General features: G+C 44.4%; 4 protein-coding genes across 4 annotated transcripts in view; 1 reads left to right on the top strand and 3 right to left on the bottom strand.

The window, feature by feature from the left end:
- Positions 1-2529: 2529 nt before the first annotated feature.
- Positions 2530-4302, bottom strand: LOC135342265 (death domain-associated protein 6-like). The gene is made up of 2 exons (XM_064538959.1): positions 4033-4302; positions 2530-3768 (listed from the first exon to the last, which is right to left on the bottom strand). Exons 1-2 carry the CDS (start codon positions 4239-4241, stop codon positions 2613-2615), a joined length of 1365 nt encoding a protein of 454 aa, XP_064395029.1. The 5' UTR covers positions 4242-4302; the 3' UTR covers positions 2530-2612.
- A 110-nt stretch (positions 4303-4412) lies between these two features.
- On the top strand, positions 4413-8712 carry LOC135342620 (xenotropic and polytropic retrovirus receptor 1 homolog). The gene is made up of 8 exons (XM_064539409.1): positions 4413-4600; positions 4979-5772; positions 6354-6533; positions 6804-6942; positions 7206-7403; positions 7645-7811; positions 7992-8309; positions 8431-8712. The coding sequence occupies exons 1-8, from the start codon at positions 4453-4455 to the stop codon at positions 8632-8634; spliced, it is 2148 nt and encodes a 715-aa protein (XP_064395479.1). The 5' UTR covers positions 4413-4452; the 3' UTR covers positions 8635-8712.
- Positions 8713-8818: 106 nt separating this feature from the next.
- On the bottom strand, positions 8819-11873 carry LOC135342675 (nucleobindin-2-like). The gene is made up of 7 exons (XM_064539480.1): positions 11524-11873; positions 11040-11335; positions 10506-10841; positions 10179-10262; positions 9887-10027; positions 9310-9628; positions 8819-9007 (listed from the first exon to the last, which is right to left on the bottom strand). Exons 1-7 carry the CDS (start codon positions 11765-11767, stop codon positions 8949-8951), a joined length of 1479 nt encoding a protein of 492 aa, XP_064395550.1. The 5' UTR covers positions 11768-11873; the 3' UTR covers positions 8819-8948.
- Positions 11874-11923: 50 nt separating this feature from the next.
- LOC135342664 (uncharacterized) overlaps positions 11924-15545 on the bottom strand; it is a 4447-nt gene continuing 825 nt past the window's right edge. The window contains exons 2-10 of the mRNA XM_064539464.1: positions 15294-15437; positions 14470-14632; positions 14067-14124; positions 13497-13883; positions 13070-13229; positions 12774-13010; positions 12603-12670; positions 12323-12390; positions 11924-12140 (exon numbers count right to left, since the gene is read on the bottom strand). Coding sequence (XP_064395534.1) covers positions 12005-12140; positions 12323-12390; positions 12603-12670; positions 12774-13010; positions 13070-13229; positions 13497-13883; positions 14067-14124; positions 14470-14632; positions 15294-15437 — 1421 coding nt within the window. The 3' untranslated portion in view covers positions 11924-12004. The remainder of the gene's footprint in view (positions 12141-12322; positions 12391-12602; positions 12671-12773; positions 13011-13069; positions 13230-13496; positions 13884-14066; positions 14125-14469; positions 14633-15293; positions 15438-15545) is intronic.

Below are 15545 nucleotides of genomic sequence, written 5' to 3'. Positions count from 1 at the left end.
ATCTTTTGGGATAGTAGAAGCTTGCAATACTGTTTCAACTTTGGGTTTAGAAGAGGCTGCATTTTTAGATTTCTTTGGTCCTGCAGTTTTGGTAGCAATATTTTTCTTGCTACTTTCTTTTTTCCTCGACACTATCTTGACTGCAGGTGAAGAGCAGAAGTCACTGTCCTCGCTGGCTTCATCAGAATAATCCTCAGAAGAGGAAAGAGTATCACTAGGGGCAACGTCATCAGAGGATGTTTGTATGTCAGACAAATTGTTGTTGGGTGGTTTGGACTTTTTTAACGCTTGTTCAATCGATCTATTGTATAACTTCTCATCTCAGACAATCTGCATGAAATAACAACAACCAGTGAAAACCAAGCAATACTTGAGTATTAACGGATATACCTAGTTGTAGATTTGGCTGGCTTGTCGTGGTTGCTTTTAGAGGTGGTTTTCTCAGACCTGAGTTTCTTTGAGGGTGGAGGGTCTGCAAAGTCATCTACATAAGCAAACCTCATATCAATACATCATGATAAGCCTATCAATATCTCTCACCATCGTCAGAGCCCAGAGTCAGAGCTTGCTGATAGCAGACAGCGTTCCTTCGTCTATTACTCCTTCTCTCCAACTCATCTGCCATTGCAATAGGGCAAGGTAGTGAAAGTAGGGTAAGGGTCGTCTGAAGGAAGAAAGTGAAAGTAGTAAAATTAATGTGTGGGTGGGTCTCGTTTTGCATAGAAATTAGTGGAGAGCCTGCAACTCTGAAGGCCAGTAGAACCGAATTTTGGATAACGAGCTAGCCCATAAGACCCCCCACACTGGTTCAATTTATGAGTAGATTTTTTATTTTTTATATTTTTATGCACTCTATATTATCTCGGGGCAAAAAACAGTAAACGTAAACAAAAACAAAAAAAAATTATAACAGGTTACACAAGTAAGGCATTCACTGTTGCAACATTGATTCCACTGTAGCCAGCTCCGCAGCGATAACTGCCCTGCCGCGAGAGGATCTGGCTCTTCGTATTGCCTGGATCGAGGATCTAAGTATATGCCATAGATGCACACTTTCTGCTTGTTTATATACTATACTGTCTGTGCTTAAATTCTCTCTTATATACTCTGTGCCTTTGACAAAGGTTTGCTCCCACTGTTTGGCTACAGGCCATTTAAATAACATGCAGTTGCTTCAGTATCGTTGATTTAATTGGAATTGTACTTATCTCACAGACTCTACTGACTATATGCCTTTGACAATTTGCTCCCACTGTTTGGCTATATACAGGCCATTTAAGACGATCAGTATAAATATATACACTATGGTAACTGTGGACACCCCTTTCTTGTGAAACAATCAAAGCACATTGCAAATTATTTACCTCTTTTATAACACTCGCGAAAGCAAAACATGGCGAGAGGCATTATAGCAAGCGCACGCTTGCAACACTCGTTGTCATGGTAGTTTTCTGGGTCCTTAAAGGTTGGAGGGAGGCCTTCATGCTGACCACAGCCATGTACCCTATATGAATGTATATACACCCCGGCTGTGTCAGAGCACATCCTGGTACAAATAATCATTCTCCTATAATCATATAATCACACGCTTCTCCTACATTGTTTACCGTGACCTCTCTCCCCCTCTCTCTCTTAGGTGAACTAAAGAGGGGTCTCAACAAGATAGCTAGCTGCTCAGACGGAGAGGCAAAAGATCAGTTCTCTGAGTCACTGTACTATACAAGAGATTGCATGGCGGAACATAACTATATGTGCAGTTTGACATGGTGACCAGTACCTTCCACACTCGCTAGACTACTTAGGCTATACCGAGTCTTACAAAGACTCTGATTTGCTTTGAACATTAAATATTGCTTACATGATGTTGACTTTTACTGCTTGCTGTATATACATACATGTGCTTATTATTATTTATGTATACATATAAAACAATACCACATTAATCTTTGTCACTCTCAATTTTATTACAAGCTGAAACAATGGCAAACAGATCATAAAAGTGGCGTATATAATTATAATTATAATCATACTGAGCCAATTCAGTGCCAACATTAAAAAAAAACTGTTTAAAAAAAAAAGCGGTCTGGCCAGAAACTGCTTAGGGGGTAAGGTACTACTTTTTAGGGTAGCATAAGTACTGCTTTTCGAAGGCAGCATAAGTACTACTTTTAACGGTAGCATAAGTACTGCTTTTGAGGGCAGCATAAGTACTACTTTTTAGGGTAGCATAAGTACTACTTTTTAAGGTAGCTTTCGAGGGCAGCATAAAGTACACTACACCTAGCAGTGCATACTGTGAGTTACAGAACTCCGGATAAAGTAGCGCTCTGATGGCAGATGCCAGTTTCCCGACACCCAACCACCAGCCCCATGAATAACCACAAGCGCTACTTTGGGTCACCGGAAGTGGTTTGTATAAAAGTGAATCTGATAGTCTGTGTCTCATAAATTAGCCGCCCTTTCTGAGCTAGTCTCATGTATCCAGCCTCAGAGTCTAGCTGAGCATCAGCACTCAGGTGCTTTTTCAATTGCAACATTGATTGGGTATTAAAATGTGTTGGGTATTAAAATGTGCATAGATAGGACAACAATTACAAAATTCCAGATAAACATTATCCTACGCAAATCACATCATCATCATCATCATCATCATCATCATCATCATCATCATCATCACTGTCTATACATATCACAACAGGTTCAGTGGAAGAGGCGGTAGTGGTAGGTGGTGTGGAGGGGGCGGTAGTGGTAGGTGGTGTAGAGGGGGCGGAGATGGTAGGTGGTGTGGAGGGGGCGGAGATTGTAGGTGGTGTAGAGGGGGCAGATATGGTAGGTGGTATGGAGGAGGCGGGAGTGGTAGGTGGTGTGGAGGAGGCAAGTGAACTCTGATCAACTGTAGAGAAGTCTACTAAACTCTCAACTTTGTCTTCGCTTTTCTCTTGATGGAGGGATGGAGAATCTGCTTCACAAGTGTCCAACTTTATTCTCTTAGCTGGGTGCTCCAAATCACTGTCGTCGTTACTATGGTGACTGTCGACAGCAGGGGAACTAATTTCCTCAGCCATTGAAGATAAATGGTCAGAACCACTTTTGTCAATCTCTCCCTCAGTTAGTTCAAGTTCATTATCTAAAGATTCTAGTGCATTTTCTTGTTCTTCGTCGCTTTCCTCGTTTTCTGTGTCTTCAGTGGACTTTCCTTCATTATCAGGGGATTTCCCTATCTCTTGTTCATGGTCTTGTTTCGTGACAAAATCTTCGCACACTTGCTCCATTTTTACCTTTGCCTCACGTAGACTTTCCTTCAGCTGCCCTAATAAAGTTTCGTCTAACAAAGCCGGGTCCTGGTCTAGTTTGACTCCATCTGTCAGGTGACTGCCAAAGTGGGAGATGAAATCACGCTGTCTTCTCTCTTTCAGCATTTTGCCAACTTCTTTAAAGATTTGCCGTGAGAGTGATGACTTTTCCTCGGCTGATATTCCCAGATTGTACTTAGCATCACATCTCTCTATGAGCTCCACAATGTCAAAATGGTCGGGAAATTCGTCCAGTTTGACTAGCCGTTGTACGCGGCGATCGATCTCAGGGTAGGGGGTATTAGAGTAGGCAGATGAACTGCTCAGTCCTTCAACTTCAATGCTGTCTGGTACCTGTACTAGTACACACAGCTCTTGCCAAGTGGCCACAAACTTCCTCTTGTAGAGGTCTTCCTTCATGTAGGCACTGCTCCCACTGTCCATCTCATCCAGAGACAGCTCAGTCTCATTGCATCTATACAGTGAAGGGAAGGGTTTAGGACATTATTATAGTGGTAACTAGAGTTCTGATGGTCCAAATTCAACGATTTTATGATTTTATGATAACTTAGAAGCAGCCCGTTCAGATGGTATGCTCAAATCTCAAATTTGGAACGTGCCATAATTTTCTATTTATACGGGGGTGGGGTTAGGATAGACAGTAGGGCCTTATAAAAGTCAGTACGTATTACCGGAAGTGTAGCTACATGCACTAGTATCGTACTGACTATGGACGCACTTTTTGATATGCTTGTCCAACTTCTTCAGTTCTTTCTCCAGACGTTTAATCTTAATTCTCTTCTTTTTTCTCCTGCTTTTAGGTTTGGGATCGACGACCGAGTTGCCATGGTGAGTTGATGCAGATGCCTCCATTGACTCCTGCTTGGTCTCCTGGGGCTCAGAGGTGGGCACATCAGCTCCGCCATTGTTACTAGCAGCTTCAGACATTATATATACTATACTAGAGGTGGTACTTGAGGCTACAAAATTATAAATTGTAAGACTGTTGACCACGCCCCTCTAATTAACCAAAGAGTAGTCCAAGACCTTTGACCTTGGCTTGGGTTTGGTTTCCACTCAGCCCATCCCCCTCTAGCTGACTAGCTGTGGAGAGGTGGGCGTGTCCACACTGGAACTAAAACAGGTAGCCGGCCAAGAGATGAGGTTTGCTCGGCGTCTTATATCTCACCTGACGCCAGAGTGGCGGAACCATTACATTCATTATGACGAGCTCAAGGTCAAGATATATGAGATGGTGGACAAAACTGAGCAGCCAGTCAGCTCTGATAACAAGCAAGAGACTGAAGGTATTAAACTTCTATTTTGCGTATGAAAAATGAGCCAAATCAGCAGAAAAATTGACCCTTTGCCATCTAACTATTGCGTTCTGGCACGGATCGTGTGCTCTATGTGGGCCATAAGCTAATGTATAACGAACAACGAATGGTTTGTGTGCCCTACAGTTGTGGAATTATTAGAAGTAGTCGTTGTGTACGCTCTTTTGTACTATCTGGGACAATCGTTAGCATTGTAAATTCACGCCTTGAAGCTACCGTAGTTTATTATCTCACTTCCAAGCAACGATGAAATCACCTTATAATTATGAATATAATTAGCAGCGAATCAGTAGCTTCCACATAATTAGTCTGCTTCCATATAAGGAATGTCCCATACCTCCGCTGCAGATAGTGATGATGAGACTGATATACCAACGGTTGACTTAGCCCTCCAAGACCAGTTCTTCACGGAAGTGGCGGAGGAGCTATCAATGGTGGAATCATTCTATAAAGCCAGGGAAGCTAAACTTTCCCTAACCCTTAGAGAACTGTCCATCGAGGTCAGAAAATATGAAGTTCTTCGAAACAATCCTGGCACTAAGGACAATCGAACCACACGTCGACAAAAGGAGAATCTGAAACTATTACTAAGTGAGTTTTATCTCAACGTCTCTCTACTGCAAAACTACCAACAGTTGAATCACACTGGCTTCAGAAAAATACTCAAAAAACACGACAAAGTTGGCCAAAGCACGCGAGGGAAGAATTTCTTCAAGGAGCAGGTTTGCGCTAACTATTTCTGGAAGACGCCTGAGCTCGCTCGACTTATTGACACGACTGAGAAGTTGATGATTGAGAAATTGGAAGAGGGTGATCGAAGTAAGGCAATGAATAAACTACGTGTTCCACCATTGGAAATGAAAGATGTTCGCTCTCATTGGGCCACCCTCAGAGCTGGTTGGTTAATGGGGCTCATTTTTGTAAGCTTGTTCGTGATAATACTTGGAATAATCTTTCGTCCGTCTGATTCCTGGGATCATGTGACCCCCAGTGTCCGCGGCCTTCGGGTGGGATTGCTGCTAACCATTTGGTTGTATGGTTTTGCCATCAATACTTTTGAGTGGGGTCGATCAGGCGTGAATAGCGTGCTCATTTTTGAGTTCAATCCTCGAGACTATCTCAACTTTGTTCAACTATTTGAGGTGAGCCAGTGTATTCTGAGGATACATGTGTCGTCTTTATAAATATCTTTGTTCAGTATTGGTGTATTCGGGCTGTACCTACATCACCTTGTGTTTTCATTTGAAATTGGATCCACGGATTCAAATTATGGCAGCTGAAAGAGTCCCAAATTATTGATTGGGGGGGGGGGGGGTTGTAGTTGAACGTCTTTCAACAGCCATAACTTTAGTACCGTTTATCCAATGTCAAAAATTTTATTATACACATGTATTCTGAAAGCTTAGAAAGAAACCTTTCAAATGATCCAAAATTTCGTCGGGGCCCTAATTTGTTCTTTTTCGGCCTTGGACCATGGGCTATTATTCATGGTATCGCCAAATTGGCAAATACTTTTATCTCTCAAATATGAACTTTGATGACACCATTTGAAAGGTCTCTTTCAGAAAATCAGAAAATCATTGAAATTGGATCCACGGAATTCAAGTTATGGTGACTGAAAGAGTCCTCAATTATATAGTTGTACACCATGATTATATTTACTTCCTCGACAATATCCTACACTCGTTATTTGCTTTAACGATCGTTCCTATTCTTTTCTCAGTGTGCGTCTGCGATGGGCGTGATATTTCTGGTGGGCGTGTACTTCACGGTGTTCTCCTATTGGCTGAGCATGCCGGAGTGGGCGGGGCCTGTGATCATGCTGGGTCTTGTGCTGATTATCATCCTCAACCCTCTCCCAATTGTGTACTTTAAGTCACGAATGTGGTTGCTACGAAAACTCGTAAGTATAGTAAAGCTATAGCATACCATCTGAATAAGCTCCTTCTAAGCTTTCAGAAAATCAGAAAATCATTGAATTTAGACCATCAGAACTCTCTATAGTTACAGAGCCGATTCTCGAATGATGTTTAGCGCTAAATACATGTCTCTATGATTGTACAACTAAAATACAGTCTCACAATAATTATTTATAGTATGTCCCTCGTATCAGACCTGTAACGTCTACACTCCCCACCCCCTACACTCCCCACCCCCTCCCACCCCTCCCTAGGGACGTATAGCGCTGGCTCCATTCTTCTCTGTAGAGTTCCCTGACTTTTGGATTGCTGACCAGATGAACAGTTTAGCAGTCATACTCCTGGATCTTGAACAGCTGCTCTGCTACCTTCTCTTTGACCTCACCATCCCGGGTACGTGTCTCGGGTACATGTGTGGGCGTGTGCTTGTTGTACCCTCCGTGTAGTCTATACAGTGTCTGTGTGCTGTATCCCTGTACAAATAAAGTGCTACTGTTAAAAAAATTAAGTTTGTTGACGATTCATTTGCAAGATTGCTAGCATTATAACACACAAAGTTTATATATTGAAAATTTTTTCATTCCCCCCTTAACCACTGCCCCCCTAACCACTGCCCCCCTAACCGCTGCCCCCCTAACCATTGCCCCCCTGATTAGGTGACAATGTTGACTGTGGCAGTGTTAGCTATGGTCTGAGACCCTTCGTGGCTGTTCTCCCGGCATGGTTCCGGTTTGCCCAATGCCTGAGGAGATACTACGACACTAGGCAAGCCTTCCCTCATCTCGTCAACGCTGGCAAATATTCTACCACTTTCTTCGTTGTGTTCTTTGGATCGCTGGCATCCGGACTGAGAGGTGTGTGTGGCTATGACCTATGACCTTTAGCTTTGAACTATTAATGACTTTGTTATGTCGTAGGAACCCTCCCCACGTTATTTATGACTCCACTATAGTTATATCAACCCACCATTTTAAGAGTTGCACTAGTAAAATATTATAGTTCTCAGCGTCCACTGGTGGTAGTGACATATTGACTCAGCGCCTCCCCACCCACACGCCCACACACACACACACACACACACACACACACACACAGTGGGTGGTATTGACATACAGAGTGTCGGCTACTACGTATCGCTGGCCCTCTGGATAGTTGCTCACATCATTAACTCCACGTACACCTTCTCCTGGGACATTAAGATGGACTGGGGGTTGTTTGAGGGCAAGTACAAGCTACGCTCCGAGCTCATCTATTCACACAAGGTACTCATTAGGAATCATTGCAGCATGATTATAGATTAGCAAAGGATGTATACTGTATCTTTTATCACAGCCACCTTCACACACACACACACACACACACACACACCCACACACACATCACACCACCCATACACACACACCACACCACCCACACACACACATCACACCACGCACACACAGATTTACTACGTGCTTGGTGTGATCGAGGACCTTGTGTTCCGGTCGCTATGGACACTCAATATCTTCCTTGGTGACCGAGGCGGCTTCCTCATAGACAGCAACATCTTGGGTACTGTATTTGCTGTTCTTGAAGTGTTTCGACGTTTTGTGTGGAATTTCTTTCGTGTTGAGAACGAACACTTGAACAACGCTGGAGCATTTAGAGCTGTTAGAGATATCTCCATACATCCGGTGGACCTGAGTCAGATAGACGTTGCTGACGAGGCTATAATTGAAGGGTCACCATCAGCGAGGAAACATCCACTAACTTTGTCCAATGTGAGAGTGTGTGTGAGTGTGTGGGCGTATGTGTGTGTGTGTGCGTGTGCGTGTGACTGCTGTGTGTGAGTGCATGGTGTGTGGGTGTGGCTAACATATACTAACTCCGCCCCCTTTACAGACCTCCCCTTTCCCTAATAAGCTACGTCACCGCAAGTACTCCCTCCACAATATTGCTGACACACCATCCGTGGTGGTTCACAAGACTCTCGGACACACGGACTCCACTCTGCCCATGCTTGAACTGAACGAGGAACCGTACGACCCAGAGGTCATAGATCAAAGGACAGAGGTCATAGCTGAGGTGTACGAAACAACTGTATAGCTAGTTCTATATCATGCGTGTTTTGGGTTGTGATTTTTGTGTGGAATTATAATGGTTATTATTTATTAGAGATGATCATCATTCTGAGCAATTAATTTGCATGATTGAATAATAATTCTTAACAAGAGACTGCGATGTACTGTACTGTACTGTACTGCACTGCACTGTACTGTACAGCATGTAAGACACGTATAAACAGTGTACAAATTAGGTTTACAAAATGCAGCAAAAATGAATAAACGCGTATATATATGATATTAATGATATTAATGTTCACTGAGCTACAGTTAAAGAGACGACAGTTAGTGCCAGAGTTATAGGTTCTGGTTATTCTGAGGGGCCACTCCTCCGTTGTTCTCAACAGCTGCAGGGGCTGTGTGGGGTCAGAGTACACACACACAGGGAGGTGGGTGGGGTCAGAGTACACACACAGTACGTATTATTAAACCACTGAACTAGCTGATACAACACAACTACTCCAATGTGTTAGCTCTGCAGGCAAACAGGACACGCTTTTTGTGGAAAATTTGGGCCCGAAAGAAATCACTGATCTAAGCACACCATTGGAAAGGTAATTCTGAGAGCTATAAATTAGTTTTGAAATTAGACAATCTGAACACAAATTATGAGCTTTTAAAGATAGCTATACCAAAACAGAACAAGATTGCCACTCACGATTGAAGTGCACTGCCTGAGGGTCATCAATCTGAGGTACATTATTACCAGGCAGACGAGGGGGCTGTCCCTGTTCATCTACTGCTGGAGGCTGTCCCTGTTCGCCACCACGGTGAGGGGGCTGTCCCTGCTCGTTGCCAGGGTGAGGGGGCTGTCCCTGTTCGTCACCACGGTGAGGGGGCTGTCCCTGCTCGTCTACTCGAGATGGCATTTTATCAGGAGCTTCCTCCTCGTGTTGTCCTCCCTTCGGCTTTGTCTTGTAGCCAATCAGATTGCCGTGCTCATCGTACTCGTAGTCATAGTAATCATCATAGTCTTCCTACAAGGACAAATCATTTAGCTACAGAGGAAGTATTTGGCAAACTACTTTCAGGAGGCCACAACTTCCACTAAAAAAGAGATGCATTCTGTAGCTCTAGACAAGGCCTATCACATGATATGCTCAGATCAAAATAAATTGGCCAGCTACTACTTTGGGAGGCCATAACTTCACACTCAAGTACACTAACGAGATGCGCTCTATCACATGACATTCTCAATGCTAAACCACAGGGCAAGTGAGCTATGAATGTCTCACCTCAAACTTGTCCATTTCCTCCTGGTTGAAGTTCTCCTCCTCCACCACGGACTGCCAGGGTTCATCATCGCTGAACCCTGCAGTCTTGGTGTACGTAAGGAACTCGTCAAGCGAGATCAGCCCATCCCCGTTCTTGTCCATCTGTGTGTGTGTGTGTGTGTGGGCATGTGAGTGGGTGGGAGGTGGGCGTAACTACAGAGGTTGTATATAATCATCAGAGGCCATATTAGGAGTTGCATTTACTCCGTGTAGGCGTAACAGGAAGCCTACTGTCACATGGTCCTCCACCCACCTCTTTAATCACGTGCTCCCTCATCCTGGCCATGTCCTCTTGAGCCTCCATACCACCCATCTTATCACCATACACCTTACGCATCTGCAAGGGAGGGGAGAGGGAGGGGGGAGGGAGGGGGGAGGGGAGAGGGAGGGAGGGGAGGGGAGGGGAGGGAGGGGGAAGGGTGGTTACACAACAGTACAGTATAATTATTATAATAGTCTATTATTATTATTCAAACCTTGTACTCTAACCAGCAAGACCACACACACAAATACAAGTATTGTACACACGCCCACACACACCCCACACCCCACACCCACACACACACACACACACACGTACCTCATTATAGAACATGCTCTCCCACTCCATCGCGTCGAGTTGCCTATCAGAATTCTTATCATGAAGATGAAAGAATGTACGAGGATCAAAGTTGTCCTTGTCCAACCCGTCCTCCTTCTCCCACACATCCTCCAGCTGTTGCTCACTCGCTGGATGATGTAACTTTTCGTGAGAACGTAGTTTCTTTTGCTGATTCTGAAACTCCTCCTCTGCTTGTAGACGTCTCTTCTCGTCCATTGTCTTAAGCATCTCTCGTCGGCGGTGTTCAGCCTGCATCTCGACACGTTTGAACTCTGAATGACGCTCTGCATCTATCTTCTCAAGCAGTTGGTTTTGCTGTGTGTTTGTGTGTGTGTGTGTGTGTGTGTGTGTGTGTGTGTGCGTGCGTGTGAGTGATTTCATCTGGAAAAATGGAAGCTACTTGAAACCACACAATTCTCAGGTATCGCATGCTATCCAAATGGGATCTGTATATAGATACACGTGCTTCTGATTAACAGCCAATACCACAGAATAGTGTCCCCACCCACTCACCTCTTGAATCCTCTTGGCTATGTCCTCTCGTGAGAAGTTTGGTGGCATTTTCTCTCTAATGGCCTCCAGTCTATTAGCCCAGTCCCCATCCTTGAGAGCTTTGTCATCACGTAGCATCTGGAGCCGCTGCAATTGCCTGACTTGCTCAATACTGCCTCGTTTTGCTTCCTCCAATCGGCTGCGTACATTGTCCGAGTCATGGGCCATTCGCTCGCTAATAAGAGGATTGTCCTCCACCATCCTCTCCAAGTTACGATCGTGTGGGAGGTCACCGAGTCCACGCAAACGCTCAAACCCTGGGAACAACATTACCAATGATCACATGAACACACACTAGACAAAACACAAGTGTAGCTATCCATAGCAAATTAATCTTTTGTGGCCTTCAATTGTTACGGTACTACAGCCCCGGCCCCCCACAGCTAAAACCATATACAATGTAATTAGACTATATATATATATAGCCGGCCCCCCACACACGTACTTGGGTCGTCTTTTACTGCCTCCTTCCAGTAACGGAGATACTCGTCCTTGTCCAAACCAGGGATATCCTTCAACTTCTTGAGTTGTTCCTTAATGTCCTCCATTGCTTTGCGATGGTCTTTGCCGATATCGAATGGTGCCCCTAGAGTAGACACTATGGCCACACACACCATTAGTAGCCATAGTCGAGACAGAGCCATTGCTGATCTGTTCAACAGGAGCGTGCTTGAAACTGACACGGTCATGGCGGTTGTGTACCACACGGGAATTCTTTATGTCAGAGTTGATCGCTTGAGGTATGTTGTTTACTTTGCTTCACTGTACATGCTGACGTGGATGGGTAAAGGTCGTCATGTATGTTTTTGATTTATACTTGTATAAGTTGTAATAATTTATCGTGATGATCTTTACCATAAAATTAATGGTTACAAAAACAAACACTGAAAAACGGCTGAAAAAAATTTTTGGCTAGTCTGTTCAGTTCATATCTTGGGCAGTTTGGGAGCAGTAACGACTGGGTTGTTTCTAGTGAGGACCCTCCGCCCGTCCTTCTTGTAATCAAAGGAACACGAGTGAGCCTCAGCGTAGCGATGAGTAGCACAGTACATACCACCACACCTGGAGGGGAGGGGTTAGCAATTGTTTAAGAGATGCAGGTAGTTGCCAATAGAATGCATTGCCGCTAATGGCCATGCAGACAAGCCTATCTGTATCCCGGTTCAGGAATATTAATGGCATAATTGTATAAAACAGGAGAGCTAGGTTGTGCAAATGGTTCACACGTGCCAGCTGTGTCTTACCGACAAGTGTACGTTGAGGCTAGCCCCACTCTCTTACTGCACTGCATGCATCGATTCCTCTTGCCCACCTATGAGTATAATGGACACATTAACACACAACACACACACAGCAACTCTATTACACCAGGGATATCACACACACAGCAACTCTATTACACCAGGGATATCCTTCAACTTCTTGCAGACAGTTCACAATTTGTAGCAGATTTCACAGTACAATCACAGTACAATCACAGTACTTATAAAGTATCCCACATGTTAACTGGCACATACTACTTACGTGTTTAGTAACGACTTTGCCTCCCCCCACTGGGGGTAGGGATCCACTGGCTAGGGGGGGTAGTGGACCTGTACAGAGGGAAAATACGCTAATTAAACAATGTAATGTATTCAAGCCAAAGATGTGAATTTCAACTGATATTGACTGGATAGCTGATTATTATACACTTACCTTGACCGAGTTTTCGTGAGGTGGTTGTAGTTCTGGAGTGGGCGTGGCTTGTTGTCAAGGAGACGGGGCCAGCCCCTGATGATATTTGAGGTAGGAATGATGATTTAGAGTGTTGACTATCAGGGGGTGGGCCGGCTTTGTCAGAAGGGCGTGGCTTGTCAGAGGGGTGTGGCCTGGAAGAGGGGTGTGGCTCCAATCCTAGCCGTGACAAATGATCACTGAGATCCACCAGAGTGTCTGCATATAGTGTGGAAGGGAGACTAAAAAATTGCAAGCTCTCAATTAATTAAACTTACCCGTATTTTTGCCTGTCGGTATGTTCTCCACATGACTGGTCCTTCGTACTCTCTTTGTTGCCTTCCTTCCATCTAACGATTGTCCGAGTTGTGGTGGGCGTGGCTGTATCCTCGTCCCTAGTGGAGGGTGGAACACTGAGTCTGTGTCATCAACACTGACCTGTGAAAACAGAAAGAGAGAGGACACTTGGTTACTGATAGATTCAGTGCTATCTACATGTAAGAGGGGAGGGAGGTTTCACTTACATAACAGAATATAATACGTGTATCGGGTTTTGAAGCTGCCGCTCTAATGATTGTTGTGTACTGTATAATTACTTTATTACATATTAATTACTTAATAATACTTTTATTGACATAATTATCTACAATAAGAATGCTTCTGTCTGTACACACACACACACACACACATGTACACACAGCTTACTCTAGAGAGGTGTTTCTTGCCGAGTGTCGGAGTCTCCTCCGGACTGTGTGCTCTTTTAGTGGACACACCCCTTATCGCTCGTTTCCCACTGGACTTTGACCTTGTTGACTGGATACAATGATGATAGCAGGTCCTCTCCTCAGCAGGGAACAAGAGTCGTCTTGGTGCTGTCGACAGTGGTTCATTATATCCTGCCTTCCTCAGGGGCGACCCTCTTGATGAGTTATGGAGGATCCGACTGGAAGAAGCTCTACTCTCGAGAATGAGAACTTTGGAGGTTGTCTTGCGTTGAAGTGTTGCAGTGGACGGGCTGTGGCGATAGGAACGAACCTTCTTCAGTTTAGCCATCAGGTCTTTCACCTTATCTCGCATCACTGCATGCTCCTCCTAGAGGCAACAAAGAGGAGAGAATGACACACTTGCATGATCATATAAAGCTTGCTTAGGCTGTTAGCATTACTGTTTATTACAAGCTCAGCACTTAAAGCTGCATCATGGTGACCATTAGCACAAAGCTAGCTATAATTAATTTATAGACATAGTGGTTGTTGCACGGTTGAGTGTGTGTACCTCATTACTTGGTCCACTGATTCTCCTGTGTGACTCAGACATGTGCACAGGGCTACAGCTAATGGTGGGTGGGAGAGAGGTCATAACAAGCCAGTGTGTGTGGTACAGTGCTGATACAGCAATAATGCATTTATACCCACGTACATAGAATAGTGAAGAGTACAGCACATTCGTATAGGAGGCTTGAAGCTATGTAAAAGCAGAATGCTACATACTGTACACTGTACATGTAGCTATAGTGGTTAACTTAAGTTTTCTCAAATAAGGTTTGCATTTCAAGTCAAGTTTTCAGAAACCCTCTTTCCCATGTTGAAAATAGAGAGGTGGTCTCTGCATACACACCCACACACACCCACACACACACACACACACACACACACACCACACACACCCACACACTCACCTGAGTGATTCACAACTATCCTCGTGCATCTGGACCCGGACCAGATTGGCTGTGTCCAGATCCTCACCATTGCGTACCAACATGACAGTGTACTTGTCCCCGGCCTGGGAATCAAGGAACTCCGCTATTTCCATCAGGGTGGGGTCTTCAAGGTCAAGGTGCACTGCACAGGGGGGGGGGTACATGATGAGGACCTTTAATTGCATTCCAATCGTCTAACCCTTCGTACAATTTATAGGTAATAAAGAAAGAGTAGATTATGGAAAATACAAAAGTATAATTATTTTAATTGACCCTGACTATCCTACATGCAAGCATGGCTTTATCCTCTGACACTAACTGTTTACCACAATTCAGGTTAAGTAATTAGTGTCAGTTGTGACGTGATACGGCTGGTATTGTGGTATCATATTCCTAGGACATGCACGCACAAACAGCATGGCACGCTCAGTATCACTCCCTTTGAGGAATCCACTCCTCTGTAGTATATGGACTAATACAATTACTCAGCAATTGACATGGGACAGTGTGACATCCGTAGCTGCTGCCATATAGTACAAAGGTCACAGTACTGACAAACACTGTGATATCACCTCCTCTGGAAACATGAGACGCATGCATACACACATATATACTAGGTCAATATTAAGAGATCAAAAACCACGAAAGCTTTTGAAGGCTGTAGCCCATCAGACTATATGGCTTGGAGCCCAACCAAATACAGGCAATTTAGAAATCCACCCTTTCAACACAACACTGGCTCCTTAGTTAATATCTACTCACTGCCAATTAAACACAATTATATTCCAATTAAAGGGGCCTACCTCTCTGAGCATGGATGGGCCCACCACGCATGGCTATGAGGAGTTTCAGTTGAGCACCGGACGGTATAGCGTACTCTGCTAAACAGAATTCGTCTTGTAGCTCGTTGCTACCGTATACCAGTTGCTGTTGGTAGACGGGGATGCCTGTGTGTGTGGGTGTGCGTGCGTGTGGGTGTGTGTGGTGTGTGGGGGGTACTACACATGTCTGGCAGTTCGACTATCAACACTACACAACATGCACGCTTATACTGA

The sequence above is a fragment of the Halichondria panicea genome, chromosome 10 (assembly GCF_963675165.1).
Source record: "Halichondria panicea chromosome 10, odHalPani1.1, whole genome shotgun sequence".
Classification (NCBI taxonomy): domain Eukaryota; kingdom Metazoa; phylum Porifera; class Demospongiae; order Suberitida; family Halichondriidae; genus Halichondria; species Halichondria panicea.
This window is presented reverse-complemented; position numbering and strand designations above follow the sequence as displayed.

Coding starts and splice junctions, on each gene's coding strand:
- LOC135342265 (XM_064538959.1), bottom strand. CDS start 4,241: ATGTCTGAAGCTGCTAGTAACAATGGCGGAGCTGATGTGCCCACCTCT. Junction 3,769..4,032: donor TTGGACAAGCATATCAAAAA/GTGCGTCCATAG, acceptor TTCACTGTATAG/ATGCAATGAGACTGAGCTGT.
- LOC135342620 (XM_064539409.1), top strand. CDS start 4,453: ATGAGGTTTGCTCGGCGTCTTATATCTCACCTGACGCCAGAGTGGCGG. Junction 5,773..6,353: donor ACTTTGTTCAACTATTTGAG/GTGAGCCAGTGT, acceptor TTCTTTTCTCAG/TGTGCGTCTGCGATGGGCGT. Junction 8,310..8,430: donor ATCCACTAACTTTGTCCAAT/GTGAGAGTGTGT, acceptor CCCCCTTTACAG/ACCTCCCCTTTCCCTAATAA.
- LOC135342675 (XM_064539480.1), bottom strand. CDS start 11,767: ATGACCGTGTCAGTTTCAAGCACGCTCCTGTTGAACAGATCAGCAATG. Junction 10,263..10,505: donor AGAGCATGTTCTATAATGAG/GTACGTGTGTGT, acceptor CCTCCCTTGCAG/ATGCGTAAGGTGTATGGTGA. Junction 9,008..9,309: donor TCAGGCAGTGCACTTCAATC/GTGAGTGGCAAT, acceptor GACCCCACACAG/CCCCTGCAGCTGTTGAGAAC.